Below are 27,510 nucleotides of genomic sequence, written 5' to 3'. Positions count from 1 at the left end.
TGTTTCTGACCCAAGAATCCTTGTCAATTGTCAGCATCCATAAAACCACAGTTTAGTTTGCAAGTAGGGTAAACATCTCAGACTCTACTACTGACAGTCACTGCTTTATCCACTGTCTGTAAGAAACTAAGCATCCTGAGGAGACCAGGCACTCTAATGACCAGAGGGTATGAGTTTCCTAACCCTCAATTTAATTGTAGTTTGGTGTTCTTAAAATCTTAAACTTGTAACCTGACTTCCATTTATAATTTTCAAAATTAGATGGAAAACTTAAAACTGAGGATATTAAAGACATCAGGTCTCACAAATCTCAAGAATGCCAAAGGTCTATGGCATGCACAAGGCACCAGCTCAGTAAACTAGTAGAATTTCCAGGATAAACGAGGCTTCCTGATAATCTTTAGGGTGAACCATACACAAAGGTAGGACACAAACCAGATCTTTGTTCCCTGGTTCCTGTTTAAAAATTTTGGCCGTACCACACAGCATGCAGGATCTTAGCTTCCCAAACAGGGATCAAACCTGTGTCCCCTGCAGTTGGAAGCATAGAGTCTTAACTACTGGACCACCAAGGAAGCCCCTCCCCTGAGTTTCTAATAGCTACCTGGACTCACTTTATCTGTAGAAGATGACTTAATAAATTACCTTCCTGGTTAGGTCTATTCAGCAATATGCTGTTCACCTCAAAAGTGTATCATGCATGAAATTTTAGATATCTAGAGGCTCAAATACAAACATATTCCAATCAATACATATACCAATCATATTCTACCCACTCATAAACACAATCACCCTGATCAAAATAATGAACAGAAAATAGAATTAAAAATAAGATTTAAATTTTGCCTGTTATGTGTACCCCTTTAATTACATGCATATACTAACTTTATAAAAATATAGAAAGACACAAAAATTATTTAATGATTTGTTTATATTGTATTTACATTACCTATGTAAAGCTTTAAAATGTATGGAGTCATTAGAATCCAATTCCTTATTTAACCTTGAATAATCAATGGACGATGTTAAGCCTTTCTCAAGTCTGGCAAAAAATTGTTCTTTTTCCTCTTGCTCTTCTAATGTGTCCAGTCCCAATCCGAGAACACTATGATTGAGCTCAGAAACTATCTCTAAATAGAAAGCACAAATATATTTCATTAACATATAGAATTTTAAAGAAATTAATTTTAATGCTACATTTATTGAAATTATATAGCAAAACTTAAAAAAAAATCTATAACATATTTTACCTAGTCTTTTACCACCAAACATAGATTTGTGTTCATAATACATAAGGTTATATGGATTCTCCAGAGGTGTAATTCTAAACCTTCTGGGAAGATATTAGATCTGTCTACACACTTGTGAAGGAGGCTCCAAGAGAGCTAAGAGTTAATGTTTCTAAAAATTCTGATTTTAAGCATCATAATTAACCTGTCAACTTATACCCCCCACAATTCTTACCATTGGCTTCTAAGCTGTCAATACTCAAGATAGAGGTTCCACTGCTCTTAAGAAACTGAATCCTTTCAGCAGACTCCTCTTCTGTTTCCATAACAGGCTGAGAAGTCTTCTTTGTTTTCAAATAGCTTACATTTGTCCCAAATGGTCCTGGGATGGGGTTTAATATAGTTGGATATTTACATTAAGAGCATTGTTTTGACCACTATGCCAACATACTAATACTGCTATACTAGCTTAGACTTGTTATGCTATTATATGAGTTATACTAGGAGACAGCAGCTAAATCTGCTATATGAAATAAAAATTAATCAGACAAAAATTCACAAAAGAAAAATTACAATTCTATTTGATTGTGTGAATCTTACCCAATGGAATATTTTAAAAATTTGCATCAAGACTTTAAAAATTAATTATTCTCAAGCACAAGTACTTAATACATAAACCATGCCACTTGAAAGATATCTCCTGCCTTATGTGAAGGAAAGAAGGGAGACAACTCCAGGCTGGGGAACAAGGAGGTCCAAGGGTCAAAAACAGGAGGGCAGGCCACATGCAAGGATGCAAAAAGCTCAGTGAGGGTAATCTGGGGGAAGTAACCCTAAGGCAGGAGTCAATGGTCGGACCATGCTCATCTTCATAGGCTGGGGAAAGGGTTTTGCTCTTCATTCTAAAAGCACTAGAAAACACTGGGAAAGTTATACAATACCAAATTTTCTTTATCCTAGCAGTATATAATTGTTGTAAAATACTCATACACGGAAAAAATAACTATAATGTATGGCATAAAGATTGAGATTAGAAAAATACCACTTTTGCTTAGAAAAAAGCCTTATCAAAATAAGTTACAAATTCTGATTTCAATTTCCTACTTAGTGTCCTACTGGAAAGGGTTCAGAATCAAATTATTTTATGGCTCTGTGTGAATAATTGTTTTAATGGGTCTCATAATAACTTCAACACAGAGGAAATCAGGAGATTTCAGACAAAAATATGCATGCCAAGGTTGGAGTGCTGTTGAGCCATCTGTCCAGGGGTCTCAGCCGGGCTCTGAAGCTGGACTCAGGGATGTGACCCACACTAACCCACCTCACAAGAGACTAATACAACCAAAACCAAGATCTGATTCAGTTATTTACAATGAAGAGTATAACCAGTAGATAGAATTATATAGTTTCACCTTCTCTGCAGAACATTTTGTCTTAATGGCAACTGAAAGAGAAAGCAAAATTATAAGGTAGAATTGGCTCAATGTTGATGTTTAATAGTGTTTCTTTAAGAAATGCATTCCTCTCAAGAGGGGTGGTTCAGTTCTCCCTTAGAAGCATCTACATTCTTGCTGGCAGGAATCATATTTTGTTTTTGTATACTAGTGCCAAACACTCAGAAGGTAATATGAGCTCAGTAAATGCTTGTGAATGAACGAGGGACCAGGTTATGCCCTTGGGTAGAGAAACCTTCTCCCCTCTGTGTTTAAATAGACATTGTCAAAGTTTCCTTCCTAAGTATCCTTTGCATCCCTTACTAATCAAATCCACTGATTGATACATTCTTTTTTAAAAAATTTAGTCTCTTTAATTAGGTTACATTAAGTGTTGGTCTAGGACTCATTCTTTCTCTTTAGAGTGAATTTGCATAAGTTTGCATACCCCAGCTCTAATTCACTACCTTCTAGGAGAAAGATTTTAAAGTTAATTAAGTCTCAAATTTTGTCAACTATGTCAATAGTACTTAATCATATAATATCCTTTTCAAGCACCAAGACGGGGAAAGATTCTAAAACAAAAAATTCTTCATATACAAGCTTTAGCATTGTGCATGATATAGATTTATGAAAATCTACTGAAAAATACACTGAATTTTTCAATACGATAATTCCTTAAAGTGTTAAAAAGAACAGAGAAATGACTATTAAATTATAAGATTTACTTATTAAATATTTATTATTTACTGTTGAGGGTCAGGAGTACAAGGAAAAAGAACTATAGAAATCCTATCAGTTCATAAAATAGTGCTTAAAGATCCACAGATTCTGTTATCACAGTTACTTAACAGAGGTACCCTGGGGATCCTTATGAATTCGGCAGTATCACATATACTAGCTATAATGCAGGAAACAGGCAAGGGAGCAATTTTTCCATTGTAAAATGTGACTAGGAAAAGTTCTGGGAGAGGTATAAGCATGTGCTAGACAGGATCAATAATGAGTTCTTTACCATTAAGACGATGGTATTTGTTTTTTTTACTGTTATTAACAGACAGTGATACCAAAATCAACAGATCTATTAAAATCCTCCAAATGCAATGACATTAATACACTGTCAGAGTATCTTATTAAATCACCTTAAATCAATTTACCATTAAACATAACATATAAATATACCTGTATTGTTCACTATCTAAAACTAATTATAAATTATTTGAATGTAAAATAATCTGATAATGCAGAAATACAGTCTCAATTATATAACAAATATAAAGTTATTTAATATGAAAATCAATGCAAACTTAAAATTCACTATTAATATTATTTTCCTTACATATTTATATTGAGTTGGCCAAAAGGTTCATTTGATTTTTTCCCAAAAATGGCTCTAGTAGAGCTTAGCTGTCTTTAACTTCATTAGAAAAAGTTTTGTTAGATTATATTGTGACAGCTGGCATATCAGGGTGCATTAAAAAAAACCTTACCAAAACTGGTGAATTGTTGCATATCCATTTTAATACTGAAGATGGAAGAAAAAGCAACATATTTGGTGTATCATACTTTTTTATTTCAAGAAAGGTAAAAATGCTACTGAAACATAAAAAAAGATTTGTGCAGTGAATGGGGAAGGTGTCGTGAGTGATCAAACTTTTCAAAAGTGGTTTGTGAAATTTTGTGCTGGAGTTTTCTCACTGGATGATGCTACATGGTCAGGGAGCCCAGTTGAAGTTGATAGTGATCAAATCGAGAAATTAATTGAGAATAATATACGTTATACCATGCGTGAAACAGCTGACATACTTAAAATATCCCAGTCAAGTGCTGAAAATCCTTTGCACAAGTTTGGTTACATTAATCACTTTGGGTGCCACATAAGCAAAAAAAAATTCCTGACTGTATTTCCACATGCAATTCTCTACTGAAACATAATAAAAATGGTGCTTTTTAAAATAAATTGTGATGGGTGATGAAAAGCAGATACTGTACAATAATGTGGAACCAAAGAGATTGTGGGGCAAATGAAATGAACCACCACCAGCCACACAAGACTGGTCTTCATCCAAAGAAGGGGATGTATATATGGTAGGGATGGAAGGAAGCCTTCTATTATGAGCTCCTTCTGGAAAAACAAACAATTAATTCCAACAAGTACTGATCCCAGTTAGACCAACTAAAGGTAGCACTTGACGAAAAGTGTCCAGAATTAGTCAATATAAACTATATGATCTTCCATCAAGACAACACAAGTTTCTTCAATGACCAGGCAAAAATTGCTACAGCTTAGCTGGGAAGTTTTGATTCATCCACTGTATTTACCAGACACTGTACTTTTAGATGCCCGTTTACTTTGGTCTTTACAAAATTCTCTTAATGGAAAAAATTTCAATTCCCTGGAAGACTGTAAAAGGCACCTGGAACAATTCTTTGCTCGAAAAGATAGCTTGGGCAAGACGGAATTACAAAGTTTTATGAAAAATGGAAGAAGGTAGTGGAACAAAATGGTGAATATGTTGCTCAATAAAGTTCTTGATGAAAATGAACAATCTGTCTTTTAGTTTTACTTAAAAAACCAAAGGAACGTTTTGGCCAACCTAAACAGCACAGTAAGAAAATCCAGAATCAAAAGTCTTGTCTGCCCCCTTGTGGTCAAATAATTTAAAATTAGCAGTATTTACCACCACTTTCAAATTCATCTTCAGTTATCCACCATGGCACTGTATCTTTCTTCTTCACTTCTTTAGGTTGTCTAGGTGTTTTATTTGAATTTTCAAAAGAATCATCTGAAAGCTAAATCAGATATAGGCTACTGAATTTTATATTCAAGAATCCCAGATTATCACTGAAAATGTTTCTCTTAGATCTTGACAATTAGTGCTTGTTACAATGATTAATAAACTTTAATGAAAAAGTTTTATTTCTCCTTTTCTACCCTTTAGGTCCAAATCTTACTACAATCATAAATTCCTACTCTAAATCCAATCTACCTCCCTTACTCTAAGCCAGTATCTCTCTTTGACTGAGAAAATAAAGACCCTACAGTCAAAACCACCCTTCTTCTCAACTCCCTTCACTCTACCACTCGACTCACCTGTTAAGACACTGATTTCCTCTCTCAGAAGAGAAATTCTTCTCCCCACTCCAAGAAGAACCTGCAGAGGGGCCCACTTCCCTCCTCGCCAGGTTCTTACCAGGTAATCCTACTGCATCTCTATCTCACTCCCTCTTCAGTCTCCCACCCCTCCTTCCCTCAGGTTATTAAACCTGCTCATTGCTGCATCCCCAGGGCCAAGCACAGCACCTGCCATAATCGTAGGATAAAAGAATGAACATTCAAGTCTCCTCTAATTAGAAAAGGGCTTCCCAGGTGGTTCAGCGGTAAAGAATGCCCCTGCCAATGGAAGAGATGTGGGTTTGATCCCTGGGTTGGGAAGATCCTCTGAAGAAGGAAATGGCAACCCACTTCAGTATTCAAGCCTGGAAAATTCCTTGGACAGAGGAGCCTGGCAGGCTACAGTACATGGGATCACAAGAGTCAGACTAAACAACAAATTAAAAAGCAAACAAAAACAAACGAGAGAGAGGCAGAGGTCCTTAGTCCTACACCTCCCTTTCACTCTACCCATCACTTTTATTTTGTATACATTCTAACTTCTCAAGGTCATTGCTGAACTCCTGAAAATCTGGCACCCATCCAAAGTAACTTTCCTCAGTCACCAAAGGCCTCCAAAATCCACAAATAAAGAACCACTGTCAGCGGTCTCCCTGATAGACCACAGGATTTGACACAGTGACCAACTCTCACTTCCTGAAACTCTCTTCAAGGTCACAGTACCACCTCCTCCAGGATACACCTCATCTCTGTGACCTTTCCTAACCAACTCTACTAGCTCTTGGCTCTTCTGCTCTTTTGTTAACGAAATTTATCCAGAACTCTGCTCTTAGTCCTTTTTACCCTCACTTTAACATACTTCTTCTGGAGAAGAAACTAACATTTATTAATGACATGCCTGCTCTATGTCAGGATCTATACCCAGGTTATCTCACTCTTCAAACAATCCAGCAGAGATTTACTGATGGGGAAGTAAACTCAGAGAAGTTAAGCAACTTTCCCAGGTTGCTACTGTCAGTAAGTGATAACAGAGTTGGGGTTCAAAACTGGGTTTCCCTGACTGAAACCTGTCTACTTTCAAAGACACCTGTATGGTCCCCCAACTAGGGCAATGGAATGACTTTTTAAATTTTTTAGATGATTACACACACATTTCTACCCGCCAAGCAAACAACTCTACTTCAGTGACTTGTAAGAACGCCATTTCAAAATGTTCAAAAAGAACTCACTGTCTTTCCTGACCACCAGGGAGGAAGAGGGGGAGAAGGAAAGAAAGAATACTCTTTACTCCATCTGAATTTTCACTGGATCACTTTCCACTCAGCCTTAAACTTCACTGTCACCCTGAAATGTCCCATTTCTCTCTCCTTTCTGTCTCTCCCTGCTTACCCAACTCTGATAACCTGTCTCAGATTCAGTCTTTTCCTCCTAAACTCAGGGCTATGTAAGGGCATGAAAGAAGGACTACAGGTTCTTGGAGCCAGAGAGATCTGAGTTCAAATTTTAACTTCAAAACAAGTTAGTTTTGTTTATACATCTAGAAAACAGGCAAGGTAACAGCGACCTTGCAGGGTTGTGGCAAAGATCATAAAAGAAATGGAGAATGCGCGGGCAGGCACTGTCTAATGCACAGAAGGTATTCTCACTTTCGACAATCCTCCACATTGCTTTCTGGCTACGATCATAAAAAACAAAACACAAAAGCTGGTTCCCCAGTTAACAACAGTGCTGCTGAGGATATGGAGAAACTGGAAGCCTAAAACTACTAATGTACTTCTGATGAGAGAGTAAAATGGTGCAGCCACCTAGAAAACGGTCAGCAGTTCCTCAAAAGGTTAAATGTTGAGGTTAACCCACATGACCCAGCATTTCCCACCCTCTGGTATATACATAAGAGAAATGAAAACATATCCCCACAAAAATTACATACAAGTATCAGAGCAGCATTATTGATAATTGCAGAAAAGTATAAAAAACGCAAATGTCCATCAATTGATGTCAGTAAACAAAATGTGGCAAATCCATACAACGCAATATTATTCAGCTACAGAAGAGGAATGAGGTACTAACAGATGTGACAACATGGATGAACCTTGAAAATGTTGAGTAGTACAAGCTATAAGAAAGATCCACATGAACGTGGGTAGGAAGAGAAGAAAAGAGATCAGGTCAGGGCCTGTTCTCCAGGGAAGGGATACAGAAAAGGAAGGGGATTAAAAGGCTCAGAGACCCACCCTGGGGAGTAAGTGTCTAGAATTACATATGTGGGGTACCAGCCCTGGGGTCTGACACTGGGGACATGAGTCCCCTTAGCTGGTTAGAAAGCCAGTGACAACAGGGCTGTAAGAAACCCAAACTCTGCTTGTGAGGAGTGTGCACATATTGCCTTACTCCCAAAACAAGGTGGAGGAAGCAGACGAAACTGCATGGAACTCTGGCTGCCGTCCTGTAACTACCCTGGAACAAGCCAAACCCCTACTCCAGCCCCGCTTGCTCCAGCTCTGCTCCTCTCTAGGGAAAGATGACAATGCCAGGAGAGGGAAGTGTACACACAGGGCATAGAACCAGCTGGGACCCAGCCCGCAGGGCTTCTGCTCCAGCAACTTGGGACCTGCTCCCACCCTCATAGGGTGGTGTTTGTCACTGAGCAGAGAAGCAGCCCTGGCTGACACCTGGCTCTGGCTTGAGCACCTTCATCTCTAGTCCCATTGCCTACCAAAACGATAGCTATCAGCACACCCTGGAGAAAGACATGACTCCTGTTTACGTCAGATCCAGCTCTCCCATCAAAGCCACAGGGCACACAGACTGTATAGGGATGCTCCCACAAAGGGACACCCCTTCAAGATGGGGATAGGTAACTGTTTCACCTAATTTCATAGAGATGGAGAAAGTTAAACAAAATGAGAAGAGAGAGGAATTTGCTTCAAACAAAAGAACAAAAACTAAAACAGAGATAAACAATTTACCAGATAAGAGTTCAAAGCATTAGTAATAAGATTAAATTAGAAAAAAGAATAGATGAACACAGTGAGAATTTTGACAAGAAACTAGAAAATATAAAAGAACCAATCAGATCTGAAGACTACAACTATAATGAAAAACACACTAGAATGAATTAACAGCAGAATTTAGAGGACAGAATAATCAAACAGGAAAAAGAAAAACAAATCTAAAAAATGAAAACAATTTAAGGGACCTCTGAGACATCATCAAGTATACCAATATTCATATTAGAGGAGTCCCAGGTGGAGAAGTCAGAGAGAAAGGAGTTGAAAATCTATTTGATGAAATTATGGCTGAAAACTTCCTGAACCTGAGAGAGAGAGAGAAGTCGCTCAGTCATGTCTGACTCTTTGTGACCCCATGGACTGTAGTCTACCAGGCTCCTCCATCCATGCGATTTTTCAGGCAAGAATACTGGAATGGGTTGCCATTTTCTTCTCCAGGGGATCTTCCCAACTCAGGGATCAAAGCCAGGTCTCCCACATTGCAAGCAGATGCTTTACTGTCTGAGCCACCAGGGAAGCCTCTAGAAGAACCTGAAGAAGTAAACAGATATCCAGGTACAGGAGGCATGGACAGTCCTGAACAAAATGAATACAGATAGACCCGCACCAAGACATATAATAACTGAAGAGTTATTAAAACGTTAGAAGTGGAAGAGATTATTCTAAAAGGCAACAACAGAAAAACAAAGGGTCACATACAAGCAAACTGCCCCTCCTCCCCACACCAAGCTATCAGATGATTTTTCTGCAGAAACTCTGGAGGCCAGAAGAGAAAGACATGACATATTTCGAATGCTAAAAAGGAAAAAACTAAAACCTAGGATACTCTACCCAGCAGGATTATCATTTGGAACTGAAGGACAGATGAAGAACTTCTCAGACAAGCAAAGACTAGAAGAGTTCATCAATACTAAACTGATCCTAAAAGAAACATTGAAGAGTCTTCTCTCAGTGGAAAAGAAAATGCTATAAGAAGCAAGCACGTATAGGAAAGGAAAAATCTAATTAAGACACATATACAGTAAAGGCTGTGAACAAACCACTTAAATAAATTATCACAAAGATTGAAAAGAAAAATTGTATCATCAACTATAACTACAACAAACAGGCAAGGGATGAAAATGAAGATGTAAAATATGACACAAAACACAAAATACTGGAGAGGGGAGGGAAAAAAAAATACAGATCTTTTAGAATGTGTTTGACCTTACAATGGATACACAAACACTACCGAGAAAGGAATACAAGCATATCACTAAAGAAAATCATCAAACCACAGGGAAGAAACAAAAAGGAGAAAAGAACAGAATAGTAGTACAAAACCCAAAAATAAGCAATACAATGGCAGTAGGAACAAACCTATTGCTTGAAATGTCAATGGACTAAATGCTCCAAAAGACATAGGTTAGCTGATTGAACAACATCAACCAAAAAAGGCCATCTATAGGTTGCTTACAAGAGACTCACTTCAGAGATAAAGACACACAAAAACAAAGTGAGAGGTTGCAAGAAGTTATTTCACACAAATGGAAACAACGAGAAAGCAAGGGTAGCAATACTCAAATCAGAAAAAACAGACTTTATAACAAAGTCCAAAACAAAGACCCAGGGCATTATATAATGATAAAGGGATCAACACAAGAAGAGGATACAACGTTCATTAAAATATATGCACTGATGCTTTTGAACTGTGGTGTTGGAGAAGACTCTTGAGAGTCCCTTGGACTGCAAGGAGATCCAACCAGTCCATTCTGAAGGAGATCAGCCCTGGGATTTCTTTGGAAGGAATGATGCTAAAGCTGAAACTCCAGTACTTTGGCCACCTCATGTGAAGAGTTGACTCACTGGAAAAGACTCTGATGCTGAGAGGGATTGGGGGCAGGAGGAGAAGGGGACGACAGAGGATGAGATGGCTGGATGGTGTCACTGACTCAATGGATGTGAGTCTGAGTGAACTCCGGGAGTTGGTGATGGACAGGGAGGCCTGGCGTGCTGCGATTCATGGGGTCGCAAAGAGTCGGACACGACTGAGCGACTGAACTGAACTGAACTGAATATAGTGGCTCAGTAGTAAAGAACCACCTGCAATGCAAGAGACTTGGCTTTGATCCCTGGGTCAGGAAGATCCCCTGGAGAAGGAAATGGTAACCCACTCCAGTATTCTTGCCTGGGAAATCCTATAGACAGAGGAGCCTGGCGCATTACAGTCCGTGGGGTTGCAAAAGAGTCAGACATGACATAGCGACTAAACTACAACAAATATATAAAGCAAATGTTAACAGATATAAATGGACAAAAGTAGTCTCTATGTGTGTTAAAAATCACATCAAAAAGAAAAAAATACATAGGAATAAACTTAACCAAGAAGGTGAAAGACGTGGTTGTTGTTTAGTTGCTAAGTCGTGTCTGACTCCATTCCATGGACTGTAACCTGCCAGGCTCCTCTGTCCACGGGATTTCCCAGGTGAGAATACTGGAGTAGGTTGCCGTTTTCTTCTCCAGGGCATCTTCCTGACCCAGGGATCAAACCCCTGTCTCCTACATTAGAGGTGGGTTCTTTACTACTAAGCCACCTGGGAAGCCCATGAAAGCTATACAGTGTGAAAACTATAAAATACTGATAAAGGAAACTGACTGTGATACGATGAAATAGCAAGATATCTCATGTTCATGGACTGGAAGTTTATTATTAAATGTACATACCACCCAAAACAAGCTACAGACTTAATGTATACCTACCAAAACATGCATGACACATGAACTAGCGACTTCACTTTCACTTTTCACTTTCATGCATTGGAGAAGGAAATGTCAACCCATTCCAGTGTTCTTGCCTGGAGAATCCCAGAGACAGGGGAGCCTAGTGGGCTGCCATTTATGGGGTTGCACAGAGTCAGACACGACTGAAGCAACTTAGCAGCAGCAGCAGCAGCAGCAGAATAATCCTAAAATTTATATGGAACAATTAAAGGCCTTGAATAGCCAAAGCAATCTTGAGAAAAAAGAATGAAGCTGGAGGTATTAAGCTCTCTGACCTCAGACTATACTAGAAAGCTCCAATAATCACAACACTGTGTTACTGGCACAAAAATGACACATCCATCAATAGAACAGAATAGAGAGCCCAGAAATAAACCTATGCATTTATGGTCAATAAATCTACAACAAAGGAAACAAGAATATACAATGGAAAAAAGTCTCTTACTAAAGTAAGTGGTGCTGGAAAAACTGAATAGCTCCATGTAAAACAACAGTTCTCACATCATATACAAAAAAACTCAAAATAGATTAAAGACCTAGCGTAAAACCTGAAACCATAAAGCTCCTAGAAAAAAACATAAACAGAACACTTTGTTATAAATCATAGCAGTTATTTTTTTGGGTCTATCTCCTAAGGCAAAGGAAACAGAAGCAAAAATAAACAGATGGGACCTAATCAAACTTGAAAGCTTTTGCACAGTAAAGGAAACTATTGACAAAATGAAAAGAACCTACAGAATGGGAAAAAAAAAATCACATATCATATGTTCAATAAGGGGTAAATATTCAAAATACATCAATAGCTCATGTAACTCAATATCAAAAATAGAGCAACCTCGCCCCTCCAACCCCGATCTGATTAAAAAATGGGCACAAGATATACACATGGCTAACAGGCACATGAAAAGATGCTCAATGTTACTAATCAGGGAAATGAAACCAAAACTCCAAAGAGATATCACCTCACACCTGTCAGAATGGCTCTGTGCATGCTCAGTTGTGTCTGACTCTGCAACCCTTGTAGCCTGTCAGGCTCCTCTGTGCAAGGGATTCTCCAGGCAAGAATACTGGAGTGGGTTGCCATTTCCTCCTTCAGGGGATCTTCCTGACTCAGGAATCAAATCCAGGTCTCCTGCATTGGCAGGTGAATTCTTTACCACTGAGCCACCTGTGAAGCCTATCAGAATAGCTACAAATAGCAAATGCTGGTGAGGATGTAGAGCAAGGAGAATCCATGTACACTGTTAGTGGGAATGTGCATTGGTGCAGTCACCATGGAAACAGTATGGAGGTTCCTCAAAAGACTAAAAACAGAAGTATCATACGATATAATGATTCCCCTCCTGAATATACTCCTGCAACAAAAACACTCATCCGAAAGATAAACGTATCCCAATTTTTCACAGCAGCATTATTTACACTACCAAAGATATGGAAGCAACCTAAGTATTCATCAACAGACGAACGGATAAAGAAGGTGTGGTATATATGTATATATGTCCATCCTAAAGGAGATCAGTCCTGGGTGTTCACTGGAAAGACTAATGCTGACTGAAGCTCCAATACTTGTCCACCCGATGGGAGGAGCTGACTCATTTGAAAAGACCCTGATGCTGGGAAAGATTGAGGGCAGGAGGAAAGGGGGATGACAGAAGATGAGATGGTTGGATGGCATCACCGATTCAATAGACATGTGTTTGGGTGGACTCTAGGAGTTGGTGATGGACAGGGAGGCCTGGTGTGCTGCGGTTGATGGGGTTGCAAAGAGTCGGACACGACTGAGTTGGACTGAAGGTGGAATATTACTCAACCATAAAAAGAATAAAATTTCATCATTTGAAACAATATGGGTGGACCTGGAGGGTATTATATTTGGTGGAATAAGTCAGGGTTAACAAGTACTATATGTTATCACTTCCATGTAGAATCTAAAAAAAGTAAAATGAATGAATGTAACAAAGCAGAAAACAGACACTCAGATATAGAGAACAAACTAGTGTTACCAGTGGGAAGAGAGAAAGGAGGAGGGGCAAAATAGTGGCAGGGGTAGGGATTAAAAGGTACAAACTACTGTGTTTAAAACAAATAAACTACAAGGATATATCATACAGCACAGGGAATATAGCCAGTATTTTGTACTTCTAAATGGAATACAATTTATGAAAACAGAATCACTATCTGAACTAACATAATGTTGTACATCAACTAAACTTCAATTAAAAAAACACAGCCATTATGTCATAGACCATTCATTCTTATGGGAGACAGAAAACAGAGCTAAAGAAGTAAAATAATGAATGGTTTTAAGTGCAACATGGACAATTAAGTACATGGTATACTAAGAAGGAACCTGATGGCTACTTTTTCTTTTACTGGGTCAATAGGGAAAAAACCTCTCTCAGGTAGGATTTTTAAGAAGAGATCTTCACCACCTAGGTAAAGAACGGAGGAACAGACAGCATTACTGGCATGGAAAGTGAACAGTCAGTCATGTCCGACTCCTTGTGACCCCACGGACTATACAGCACACCAGGATACTCTGTCCATAGGATTCTCCAGGCAAGAATACTGGAGTGGGTTGCCCTTCCCTTCTCCAGGGGATCTTCTTCACCCAGGGGCTGAACCCACATCTCCTGCACGGCAGGCAAATTCTTTATCATCTGAGTCACCAGGGAAGCTCCTAGTACCGGCAGACGGAACAGCTAGTAGTACAAAGCTCCTAACATGAATTGAGTTGGCATATGTGGAGGAGAAAAAAGGCATGACTGGAAAATGGGAAGGAATGGTATAAAGTCAGTGAGGTGGACATACCCAAAGGCACTAGGGCTTTGCCAGCCCCAAGAAGCAGTCTGGATTTTATTCTCTACGTGATGGGAAGGAATAGAGTGTTTTACATTGGAAGAACAGAGTCTGATTTATGTCACAGACCATGCTGGCTGCAGTGTGGTGAAGGACCACTGGGACAGGAAGTAGCAGCTGTTGCAGTAGCCTAATGAGATAATGGTGCCCTGGATTAGGATGGCTGCAGTGAAAAGGGAGAGAACTAGAGGGATGATAGATATACTCTGGAGACAGGTGACAGAGCCTGATGACTGACTGGCTGTATCTTACAGGTGAAATGGAGAATTGAAGAAATGAGTTTCTGGTGAGACAATTTACAATATAGCTTCTAAAAATATGAACTTACTTCTTTCATGAACTGTTCAAACTCTTCATCCAGCTCTTCTTTGGAATAGTGGGCCATTATCAATACTTTTCACTTTCCAAAGTAAACATTCTGGAGTGTTTACAACATCGGAAACGCTAAATGGCAAGAGATAATAAACATCCTTTAAGGAAATCTACATCACATCAAAAAAAACAGGCAGACTTGAACTTAAGACATTTTTTAAAATTTATATTTAAATGTAGTTAATTTACAATGTTATGTTAATTTCAGGTGTTCAGTTACAGTTCAACATAAAAAAAAAAAAAAAAAAAAGATGGGCAGAAGACCTAAATAGGCATTTCTCCAAAGACATACAAATGGCCAAAAAGCCCATGAAAAGACACTCAATATCGCTAATTATTAGAGAAATGCAAATCAAAACTATAATGAACTATCACCTCACACTAGTCATAAAGGCCATCATCAAAAAGTCTACAAACACTAAATGCTAGAGAGGGTGGAGAAAAAGGAACCCTCCTACACTATTGATGGTAATGTAAATAAATTGGTGTGGCCACTACAGAGAACAGTATGCAGGTACCTCACAAAAAACCAAAAATATAACTACTGTCTTGCTACATCTCACTGTTCTGTTTGCACCCAGAGTAGGCAAGTCGCCAGCTGTAAGCCGGAAGAAAAGTCAAGGAACCCTAGCAACTGCAGACATATTTAGTCTCTCCTGACTGGCACAGCAGACGCAGTGTATTCTGCCCTGGTTGACCCAGGAGACACAGCCATAACCCGGCCATAATGCAGAGGCAAGCAAGGGCTTTTCAGGTGGGGCTTCTATAGGTTACATGCATGCCCACTGCTATAAGTGATCTCAGCTCTTACATAACCATGTATTTACCAAATGTGGGGTGAGAGAGAAAGGCCCTGGGGTGAGAGCCTAATCACCGCCATTTCGGCTAGTTTGCTCTTTCCCTACAACTACCAAATGATCCAGTGATCCCACTCCAAGGCAGGCATTTCTCTTATGATTTAGCATATACGTTCAATCGCTGACCAGTAAACTGAATGAGAGATTCCTAATTCATTAATAAAATTGATTTAACAACAGCTTTTACAGTGCGCATTATACTTGAGTTCAGAACTGCATTTTCATTCTTAATATCCAATTATTAGAAAGTGGTCTTCACAATATTTCCTAAATCTATGCATATCTGTGTGTGTGTGTGTATTAACATCTCTTAAACCAGGTCTTCTCAAGTAAACTTTTAAAAACTAGCATATTCAAAAGGCTGTTTCCCTTCTGCAAAGGAAAAGGCAGAGTTCGTGCAGTTTTATCATTCAGCTAATTATCAACCGATATTTAAAAGTTTTGCAAAATACACTGTTCCTGATAGTGGAGACGCTTCCAGATACAGATTTCTGGATTGAGTTATTAAGACTCATAATCTACCTAAAACAAAGTGGAGTATACAAATTAGAACAAATTAAGCATCTTTTGGAGGGAGGCTAAGTTGCTTCAGTCGTGTCCGACTCTGTGCGACCCCATAGACGGCAGCCCACCAGGCTCTGCCGTCCCTGGGATTCTCCAGGCAAGAACACTGGAGTGGGTTGCCATTGCCTTCTCCATTGTGTGAAAGTGAAAAGTGAAAGTGAAGTTGCTCAGTCGCGTCCGACTTGTAGCGACCCCATGGACTGCAGCCTACCAGGCTCCTCCATCCATGGGATTTTCTAGGCAAGAGTACTGGAGTGGCTTGCCACTGCTTTCTCCTTGGAGGGAGGGAAGGTCAACAAAACTATGCAATGGTGACGCGCAACGCTAAACTCTCTCCAGTCTCCCCTCAGGAATCCAACTGAGGGTCTGCGCCAACTTATGGACTGTAACTCCTTGAAGCAGCTCCGAGCCCTGCTTCCTTTCGTAGACGCGGGAGGTGTGGAGACTTGGACAACACTTTGGCCAACCTGCGCAGTAACACCTCCTCCACTCTCTTCTCCATTTCGGTTCAGTTCAGGGTGGCGGCGGTTAACATCTTGGCCCCAAATTCTAGGTTAAAGGCGGATCCCGCCCGGCGAGCACCCGGCCCCAGGAAACGCGCGTCTGGCGCCCGCGAGAAGACAAAGGCGCTCGCAGTGGAATCGGGGCGGAAGTGGGAAGTGACCCGAAACTCAAGGCCCCAAGAAGCAGTCTGAGCACAGTCTGGACGCTGCTGAACCAAGCGGGAAACAGGTATCCACGCCTCACCTACCTTTGCTTCCGAATTCCGCGCTCTCCCGGAAGGTTCAAGGGATGGGGGTGGAGTGAGGGGGTGGGGGGGCAGCCAGTTGCTAGGGTAACGAACGTCGCCGCCAGCCTCCGGAGTCACATGATGCAAGCTGGTCACGTGGCTTGCGGGCGCGGAGGGACTGTAGTTTGCATCTTCTCGCCTCCGCGAGCGCAGGTTATAGTGGTCGTGGCTTAGCAGGACGGTCTTGCGGGTGGGAGCCGCTACTGCTGCACCATTGGAGACTCTGCGGCCCTCCCTGTGCTCCTTGGGGTGGTGGATGTACGACAGGGTCGTGAGCGCGGGAGACAGGAGTGAGGCGTGTGGCGGATACGCCCGTGGCTTCCTGGGAAATGTAGTTTAGCGCCCCTGGTCCTAGAATTTCAGCTTTTCTCACCGCTTCTCATCTCTTCCAAACCTTCTCTTCCCGAGTTATTTCAGCCTTCTGCTTTCCAAGAGGCAACCTTGAAAAATATTGAGTAATTTCCTTCATGTGCAACGCCCTGCGTGCGTGTTATGAATGAAACTGTTTTCAGGAAAGAGCTCTGTTTTCAGGACAGGGACTCTGTTCCACCATCTAGTGGACAAGAAATTGAAAATACACAGACACATCCCAAGCTCTACCTATTAGTATATCAGAGTATCTCTGTGGTTTCCCACTATTCCTTTGCCCCTGTTCTATTGCGGCATCTTACAATTATTTTCTTGAATTTTACTTTTTTTTTTTCCTGTTTCTTCCTCTAAAAAAAATAAAAACAAAGCACGTTGGAGTTTCAGAGGACAGTTTTTAGGATATAAAAAGAAAAATCAGCATCAATCGAAAGCATTGATGCTGGCAACATAAGACCTCATCGTGTCCTGCCTGAACTTTTCTTTCGGCAGTTGTTTATTGTAATACAAAGGTGTGCATGCCAGGAACTGTGCCCTATGATAAAGATTTGAATAATATTATGATAGAGATTTTAAGAAGCTGTTGTTTTATTGAGCACTTAAGTTGCTAAAGCTGAAACTCCAGTACTTTGGCCACCTCATGCGAAGAGTTGACTCGTTGGAAAAGACTCTGATGCTGGGAGGGATTGGGGGCAGGAGGAGAAGGGGACGACAGAGGATGAGATGGCTGGATGGCATCACTGACTCGATGGACGTGAGTCTGAGTGAACTCCGGGAGTTGGTGATGGACAGGGAGGCCTGGCATGCTGCGATTCATGGGGTCACAAGGAGTCGGACACGACTGAGCGACTGAACTGAACTGAAGTTGCTAGGAGCTGCACATGGGTTACTTTACCTCTTTACAGTCTAAAAGACAATTCAATTAAGTCTATAATTTTGCTTCTAACAGTTGCTGAGTAGGTGAAGACAGTCATAATCCCTGCCCTGGTGGAGTCTTTGATCTAGTGGAACAGATAGACAAGTGACTGGACAGTTGCAGTCCTGTACAAGCACAGCTATTGTAGGAGAAGTAGGGTGTGGTTAGAAGACATTAGAAGCTCCCTCAACCCTTGGGAAATGGAGAAAGCTACTTTCTCTTTGAAAATGACCTGTTTCCTCTTTATCAATTCTTGCTGCCCTCTACTCATCCTTTAGGGGTTTAAGTTTCAATTTAGCCTTCATTTCTTCTAGGAACCTTTCTCACCCATCCTTATTAGGAAGCATTTTGCAAATTAGGCCTCCTTCACAGTCTTTCACAGATACCTATTAGCCTCAGATCTTCTTGGCCTCATTTTTTTACTCTAGCTGCAGCTGCTGGGACCACTTCCAGTCAGGCTGTCACTAGCTACACACAGGTGTAACTCATCTGTGTGCCTGCCTGGAGCCTGCAGTGTGGGCCTCTGGCTTTCTGATCCATGGGGCTCCTCTGACTCTTGAGGGAGCCCACTCAGCACTCACTACTTGAAGCTTGGAAGTATGCAGAAATTAACCTCTGTAGAACCAAGCTTGATCCATGGGGGTTGCAGCTGATGAACAAATGATTTTCCTTATTGACCCTGGAAAGAACTGATACTCATTTCATAAGACTAACCAGAGTGTCCTCTGTGATCCAGAGCCAGTTGTTCACCACAGAGATGAACTTGTTAGCACATTCTTGTATTGGCGTTCCATCCTGTGTCGCTCTTTGTTCATGGCTACTGTTACCCATTTCTGAATATTAATAGATGACTCTCGTGCAAAGCTGTGTCTCATGTTCTGCTTTCGGCAAACATTAGGAAAGATGGATGCTGCTGCTGCTAAGTTGCTTCAGTCATGTCCGACTCTGTGCGACCCCATAGATGGCAGCCCACCAGGCTCCCCCATCCCTGGGATTCTCCAGGCAAGAGCACTGAAGTGGGTTGCCATTTCCTCCTCCAATGCATGAAAGTGAAAAGTCAAAGTGAAGTTGCTCAATCGTGTCTGACTCTTAGCGACCCCATGAACTGCAGCCTACCAGGCTCCTCCGTCCATGGGATTTTCCAGGCAAGAGTACTGGAGCAGGGTGCCATTGTCTTCTCCAAGGAAAGATGAATAGATCACGATTAACCCTGGAAAGGGGATCACTAGGATGGTATTTAGGAGCTGGGTAACTCAGCAGTCAGATGGCAATGAAGATTCCACTGCTAATGGGAAATGGGTTGGTGACAACCACTGAAACACAGATCTGCGTTTCTCATATGAGGTTGGTTGGGCAGAGGTACAGGTGGAAAATGAGAGTTGACTCATATACTTACTGTTATACCTGAATGGTATGGTGGCAGTGGGAATTATAAGGATGGCTGGATTTTTATTGATTTCCTTGAATTCTTTGAAATAAAGAAAATAACTGCTTCAGGTCAGCCAAAATCAATTCAAAGCACATCATAAATGGCAAGGACCTCTATGGGCATTTGAGGAGATCATCATTTTCTTCAGCATAAGTACAACAGAGAATGAAGGTGCAGTCTCATTGGCTATCTTGAGTTAGGGCCCTCGTGTGAGAAAGGCAACTCAGAACATGACACTTGTCCTCTTCAGGATCCAGCCCTGCCACCATTCACCATCTCTGTGCCAGTGACTCAGATCAAGCCTCAGAATCTGAGCGTGGAAATATAATCCTTGCTCTTGGAGAAAATGGTTTTCAGAAAGTGCGGATCCCACATTATACATAGTAGAAAGGAACCAGGGGAACACATGAAGGAGAGGGTCTTTGGAATTTTGAACTGATAAGGAGGATAAAATAAGGCTGCATTAGGATTTATGGACTTGGTAACACTCACTCAAGCCTTGGAGTTCACCGTGCAAGTGAGAACACCTGGGGCTGGTCATTTGCTGCTAGGATGTTTCCCTGAAGCCTGAATGTGCTAATAGCCAATATGCAGATGAAGTAGAGATGCTGAAATTGCTTTGGCAGAGTATTATTGAAGATGTCGGGAGGCTCACAGAGATGCGAATGTTACAGTAGTTTTGTTATGTGATATCTGGAGCCTAGCACCTGACTTTGCTCCTTAGGAGGACTCATAGGACATTCCCTTCAGTAAGGCAAGAAGAAATTCATTGGTGTAAAAAGGACTTGGTGATTTCTGTCCTCCACAGGTCAGAGTTTTTAACTGGAGATGCTGCTATGGAACTAGTTTCCCCAGTGTCAGCGGGGTTATGAGATTTTTAAGTGGCAGTAGCAATACAAAATTGTCAAAGGCAAGACGGCTGTAATTACTGAAATGGGCAGAATTCTGCCAGACCAATGAGGTTGCCTTGACCTGCAGAAATCTGTGCCGATAACTAATAAATCATGGTGTTTTGAGGGATGAGATTAAGTGGAGAGCTGATTGAGTGATTACTTGATATGTGTGTATATGTTTGTGTGTGTGTGTGTGAGTGTGTAACAAAGAAAGAGATCTTGTGAACAGAATACTAACGTCAGCTATCACAATGGAAAATCCAGATCCTTCACCCTATTTCTGGATTTATTTAATTTCAATAGATCTAGTTACTAAGAGTTCAAAGGGAGGGTGAGTGCCCTTGAGGAAGTATGTGTAATGTAATCGGATTGGTTATAAGCATTCTCACTACACTTCCACAAAGGGCCTTATGGCCATTTATCAGGGCCACCAGAGGTCAAAGTAAAAGAGTTCCACAGAAATTATCACCTGATCACTCTGGGCTCCTCATTTGAGTAATTTGGCTCCTCGCTCATGGATCATAAAACAAAAGATAATTAATATGTTAGTACATTTGTAAGACTATGTGCTCAGTCACTCAGTTGTGTCTGACTCTTTGTGACCTCATGGACTGTGGCCCGAGAGGTTCCTCTGTCCATGGGATTCTCCAGGCAAGAATACTCTAATGGATTGCCATTTCCTTCACCAGGGGATCTTCCCAACCCAGGGATCAAACCCGCATCTCTTGCATCTCCTATATTAGCAGGCAGATTCTTTACCACTAGTGCCACATGGGAAGCCTATTTGCAAGGGTAATCTACCCTTATTAACACAAAGAGTTTGAATCACTGCCATATGATGGAGGCAGGGAAAAATATCCAACAGCTTGACTAATGCATCTCCTCATGTTTTGTGATAGGTGATCATGATGAATTGCACTTACAGCAACTATGCCCTGAGGAAAAGTGAAAGTGAAGTGAAAGTGTTAGTTGCTCAGTTGTGTCTTATTCTTTGTGACCCTATGGAATGTAGCCTGCCAGGCTTCTCTATACATGGAATTCTTCAGGCAAGAATACTGGAATGGATTGCCATTCCCTTCTCCAGAGGGACTTCCCCACCCAGGGATCGAAACCTGGTCTCCTGCATTTCAGGCAGATTCTTTACCATCTGAGCCCCCAGGGAAGCCCTGATGAAGGCAAAGCAAATCAAACCTAGAGGAAGAAGGTCTGGATCACTCCAGGCAAACAACCTTAGGTCAGCTGAGATACTGGCCATAGTGAGAGAAATTTAGAATCAGTGGTAGAGAAGAGAGATAATGACTATCAAGCTTTGAGAACCAACTGTGGCAGCAGGGACTGTAGCTAGTTCCACAAACCCTCTTGCAGAAATCGTGGCTGGCTAGCCTCTGGCAGGAGACTTGGTGACAGATTTGGAGTTAATAGAGAGAAAAAGTGAATCTGTGTGTTGCAAAGGTCCTAGTGCATCAGAGACGACTTTGTATATCACCTAAAATTCACTTGGCCCTGCATTCTACTGAAGTCACTGTTTCTACAACCAGTTCTCATTGACTTTGACCAGCTTCATGAAGGTGCCACTGGAAAGTGCCTCACCTCTGGCCAAGGTGTGAGCCTCTTGCTTCCTTTCCTGAACATTTTCTGGCAAGAAGTATGGGTGTGGAATGCCCACTGAATTACCACATATGTGCAACATACAAGTGGTATGTGGTAATCACAGTCTAAGGGCCACTAAACCTATGAGGGATGAAAGTGTGAAAGTGTTAGTTGCTCAGTCATGTCCAACCCTTTGCAACTCCATGGGCTGTAGCCTGACAGGCTCTTCTCTGTCCATGGAATTCTCCATGCAAGACTACTGCAGTGGATTGCCATTCCCTTCTCCAGGGGTTCTTCCCGACCCAGGGATCGAACCCAGGTCTCCTGCATTGCAGGCAGATTCTTTACCATCTGAGCCACCAGGGAAGCCCTATGAGAGATGAAAGCCCATTGGAAAATCATTCTCTATTTTTTTTTCCCCAGCTGAGCCACGAGGCATGCAGGATTAGTTTCCCTAAGAGATCAAACCCAGCCCCTGGCAGTGGAAGTGCAGAGTCCTAACCACAAGGCATCCAGGAAATCCCCCTTCTATTTATTTCATGGGTTTCATTGCAGTCTTTTAGAAGGCCTGTGGAATCCAGCATAGGTTGGCCATAGTCATTTCGATAATGCATCCTTTTTTCAGCTCTTCCTTCCTGCCTGTTTTTACTCCCTAATTCATTATTCCTGGGCTCTGGGATCATGTACATGCATGTAAGTTGCTTTAGTTGTGTCCCAACTCTTTGTGACCCCATGGACTGTAGCCTGCCAGGGTCCTCTGTACATGGGGTTCTCCAGGCAAGAATACTAAAGTGGGTTGCCCAGAAATGCATATCAAAACCACAATAAGGTACCATTTCATGCCAGTCAGAATGGCTGCTATCCAAAAGCCTACAAGCAATAAATGCTGGAGAGGGTGTGGAGAAAAGGGAACCCTCTTACACTCTTGGTGGGAATGCAAACTAGTACAGCCACTATGGAAAACAGTATGGAGATTCCTTAAAAACCTTGAAATAGAACTGCCATACGACCCAGCAATCCCACTGCTGGGCATACACACCGAGGACACCAGAATTGAAAGAGACACGTGTACCTCAATGTTCATCGCAGCACTGTTTATAATAGCCAGGACATGGAAGCAACCTAGATGTCCATCAGCAGATGAATGGATAAGAAAGCTGTGGTACATATACACAATAGAATATTACTCAGCCATTAAAAAGAATGCATTTGAATCAGTTCTAATGAGGTGGGTGAAACTGGAGCCTATTATACAGAGTGAAGAAAGCCAGAAAGAAAAACACCAATACAGTATACTAACACATATATATGGAAGTTAGAAAGATGGTAATGATAATCCTGTATGCAAGACAGCAAAAGAGACACAGATGTATAGAACAGTCTTTTGGACTCTGTGGGGGAGGGCAAGGGTGGGATAATTTGGGAGAATGGCACTGAAACATGTATAATATCATATGTGAAATGAATTGCCAGTCCAGGTTCAATGCATGATACAGGATGATCGGGGCTGGTGCACTGGGATGACCCAGAAGGATGGTATCAGGAGGGAGGTGGGAGGGGGGTTCAGGATGGGGAACACATGTACACCCGTGGTGGATTCACGTTGATGTGAATCCAATACAATATTGTAAAGTAATTAGCCTTCAATTAAAATAAATAAATTTATATTAAAAAATAAAAAATAAAGTGGTTTGCCATGCCTCCCTTCAGGGAATCTGCCCAAGCCAGGGATCAAACCCATGTCTTTTAGTCTCCTGCATTGGCAGGCTGGTACTTTCTCACTAGCCCCACCAGGAAGCCCTCTGTGGTCATATTCCCAGATAAAGTACCTTTTCAGGAGTAACTCAGGTTGAGACAGTAATCTTATTAACTAAATTGAAGTAATAAATAAACAAATCCAAATAATTCAGGTGTTAATATGCAATCCTGCTGCCTTATTCATGTATAGACAGATTTAGGAAGAGTGATGGCTTTGAAAATTAAAGTAATTGTTTCAGCTTATCCAAACTTTATTGCATTTCCATTTCACAGCTAGTTGTCACAGTAGTAAGTTGTTGCACCATTAAAATGTTCGCTCTGCTTTACAAAATACACACATACATTTAGAGATTAATAGACTGAATAAGAGGAGTTTCTTATGCTTTGAAGCTATATGAACTTGTGCGACACTTTCTAGATTATTGAATAATTGATACCATTACATTTTCAAGGTAAATAAATATGAAAAGAAGGGAAAGGAGCTTCACTAACAAGATAAATGGAATTTGTGGCATTATTTCTGTTGGTATTTTAATGTCAGTTTACATTTTCACCATCAGAGGTCATGAAAGAACAATGTTGAACAAAATATGGCTGAAAAAAAACTTGTTTGAAATCTGGACTGTAACATTCTTAGAAGAGTTTTTACAAAAGAAAAACCACTATCTACTTTTGTACAGAAAGAAAAATAATTCTTAACAATAAAATTATCTGATAGGTGATAAGAGCATGAGGCTCTTATTTGCTTCTGGTGCTCTCAAGTTTTAGTTTAAGAATAACATTTTAAATGCAACTGTTGATGATTCCTTGTCTTGGGAATATACAGTGTTTAATTTCAGCAAACAAGTATCTCACTTATGAAAAAGGAAGAAAATAAACAAAATTAAAGCTTAGACATGTTTAGAAGTACATTTGTTAGTACACATAGCATCTACTTCATAAAACAAAGTAAAGTCTGTCTCATGAACTTTGCATTTGAAACTAAGTTTGCAACAAAAAGAGCAGGCAGTCTGAATGTCAAAGACCAGGTATCAAGTTAAGGAATTTAGCATTCTGTGTATGGGAAGACGCAAGCCTCTGGGCTCACTGAATCCATTCCTTTCTTACACACCTTAGCTCTCTGGGGCCAATCCTGCTTCCTTGCTCACCTTGCTTCTTCCATTCCCCCAGCTCTTCAGCAATCACCATGCAGGGTGGCAGCATCCTCGGGATTGCAGCTGTGGGAGCCCTCATTCACTTTTGGAGGCCAGAAATCGCTAATGGCTGTGACATTTCTTGTTTATTGATATGCAGGAGATATTTTCACTTCACACTAACAATGCACAATGTATCAAATATCTTATTGATAGTAAATTTTAAGTATCTACTATCGATATGTATTTTGTCTGTCATAGGTAGCATTTGTTAATTTAAAACCTTTATTTCCCTAGGCAAATTATTAGAAATACAAAAAAAATCAGTAAGTTAAAATAATTTTCGTTGATGTTATAAAAACACAAGTTATCAGTTGTCATTGCTCTTTTTGATGAGTAGTCTTAATAAAAAGCCTCCTTATAAAATGATCATTAACATTTTTGCACGAGCATAGTTTTGTATGTTTCCAAAAATTCTGTGACATATGAAATGAATCACAAAAAGACAAAAACTGTGAATCCACGTCTGTGAGGTATCTAGCATAGACGGATGCATGCTGACAGAATGTAAAACGGTGGGGCTGTGGATTATTGAATGGGTAATGGGATTTCAATTTTTCATTATTTGAAAAAAGCTCTAATGGTTGTACAACAGTGTGCATGTACACATAGTCTACACCATAGTGTTGTGAGAAATACCTGAGTTAAAGCGTGTAAAAACGTTCATCAGTGATTGTCATAATGCTCAATGTATGTTAGCACCCTGTTGTTTTTAATGAAGCACACCTTATGGTGTAGGTGGTAAACAATGATTTATTATCTATTATTATCACAGTGATTTAATATCTATTATTATTATTGGTTTGGGCTTCCCTGGTGGCTCAGATGGTAAAGAATCAGCCTGCAATGCAGGAGATCTGGGCATGATCCCTGAGTTGGGAAGATCCAAGAGGCCATGGCAACCCACTCCAGTATTCTTGCCTGGAAAATCCCTGTGGACAGAGGAGCCTAGCAGGCTACAGTCCATGGGGTCACAAAGAGTTGGACATGACTGAGCGACTAAGCATACAGTATTGCTTCTGGTTTTCCAATATAGTGTATAAAAGATATTTTTCTTTGTCTTTTGGAGTCCCAGAGGCCTAGCAACTATTAAAAAGCCTAATAAGTAATAAAAACAGAAGTCTGTGACTCACAGAGTAATAAATTTTTATGGATTAGAGTTTTAACAGCCAGAATTTAGACTTCAGTGATGTCCATGTAATTGTTCCTTCCCTCATTTCTGTCCTCTTTTTTGAGTCAGTTCTATCTTACTGGGTTTCATCAGTCGTCTTCCAGTGGTTCAATTCTGGAAACCTCCATACTGCTTCTACCTGAAATCATTCATTTGCATTCAATGATTATTGGTGTGTGGTGTTTCAGGGAAGCAGACTAGAATCTGGAACATCAGAAGTTTTCACAGATTTTATTATTTTAATTCATGCTCCTTTCTTGATAAAAGTAATTGATTTAAAGCAATTCTTTCTATTTAAAAAAGTTTTTTAAAGATTTTTTTGTTGTTCATATTTGCTTGATTCTTTATTAAATTTAGAGTTCTTCATTTAACATTCAGAGTTCCAAAGAATAGCAAGGAGAGATAAGAAAGCCTTCCTCAGTGATCAGTGCAAAGAAATATAGGGAAACAAAGAATGGGAAAGACTAGAGATCTCTTCAAGAAAATTAGAGATACCAAGGGAACATTTCATGCAAAGATGGGCTTGATAAAGGACAGAAATGGTATGGACCTAACAGAAGCAGAAGATATTAGGAAGAGGTGGTAAGAGTACATAGAAGAACTGTACAAAAAAGGTCCTCATGACCAAGATGATCACTGTGGTGTGATCACTCACCTAGAGCCAGACATTGTGGAATGTGAAGTCAAGTGGGCCTTAGGAAGCATCACTACGAACAAAGTAAGTGGAGGTGAGAAAGTGCCACACTCAATATGCCAACAAATTTGAAAAACTCACCAGTGGCCACAGGATTGGAAAAGGTCTGTTTTCATTCCAATCCCAAAGAAAGGCAATGCCAAAGAATGCTCTAACTATGGCACAATTGCACTCATCTCAGATGCTAGCAAAGTAATGCTCAAAACTCTCCAAGTCAGGCTTCAACAATACATGAACTGTGAACTTTCAGATGTTCAAGCTGGTTTTAGAAAAGGCAGAGCAACCAGAGATCAAATTGCCAACATCTGCTGGATAATCAAAAAAACAAGAGAGTTCCAGAAAAACATCTATTTCTGCTTTATTGACTATGCCAATGCCTTTGACTGTGTGGATCACAATAAAATGTGGAAAATTCTGAAAGAGATGGGAATACCAGACCACCTGATCTGCCTCTTGAGAAATCTGTATGCAGGTCAGGAAGCAACAGTTAGAACTGGACGTGGAACAACA

At 40.6% G+C, this 27,510-nt stretch overlaps 1 protein-coding gene and 1 long non-coding RNA gene across 3 annotated transcripts in view; one reads left to right on the top strand and one right to left on the bottom strand.

The window, feature by feature from the left end:
* The window catches only part of CEP162 (centrosomal protein 162), a 93,669-nt gene extending 76,453 nt beyond the window's left edge, over nt 1-17,216 (bottom strand). Inside the window, exons 1-5 of one of the 2 annotated variants that reach the window (XM_005897597.3) lie at nt 16,952-17,216; nt 14,736-14,851; nt 5,344-5,455; nt 1,465-1,611; nt 950-1,130 (exon numbers count right to left, since the gene is read on the bottom strand). In XM_005897597.3, the coding sequence (XP_005897659.2) occupies nt 950-1,130; nt 1,465-1,611; nt 5,344-5,455; nt 14,736-14,792 (497 nt within the window). In that variant the 5' untranslated portion in view covers nt 14,793-14,851; nt 16,952-17,216. Of the gene's footprint in view, nt 1-949; nt 1,131-1,464; nt 1,612-5,343; nt 5,456-5,756; nt 5,874-14,735; nt 14,852-16,951 lie in introns of those variants that run through there. The other variant, XM_070376640.1, reaches the window with a different exon arrangement.
* The window catches only part of LOC138989172 (uncharacterized), a 37,378-nt gene continuing 26,236 nt past the window's right edge, over nt 16,369-27,510 (top strand). The window contains exon 1 of the long non-coding RNA XR_011465383.1: nt 16,369-16,932. This is a non-coding gene — a long non-coding RNA (uncharacterized lncRNA). The remainder of the gene's footprint in view (nt 16,933-27,510) is intronic.

This window comes from Bos mutus, chromosome 9 (assembly GCF_027580195.1).
Source record: "Bos mutus isolate GX-2022 chromosome 9, NWIPB_WYAK_1.1, whole genome shotgun sequence".
NCBI classification, from domain to species: domain Eukaryota; kingdom Metazoa; phylum Chordata; class Mammalia; order Artiodactyla; family Bovidae; genus Bos; species Bos mutus.
Note: the sequence above shows the minus strand (reverse complement) of the source record. Positions and strands in the feature narration are given on the sequence as shown.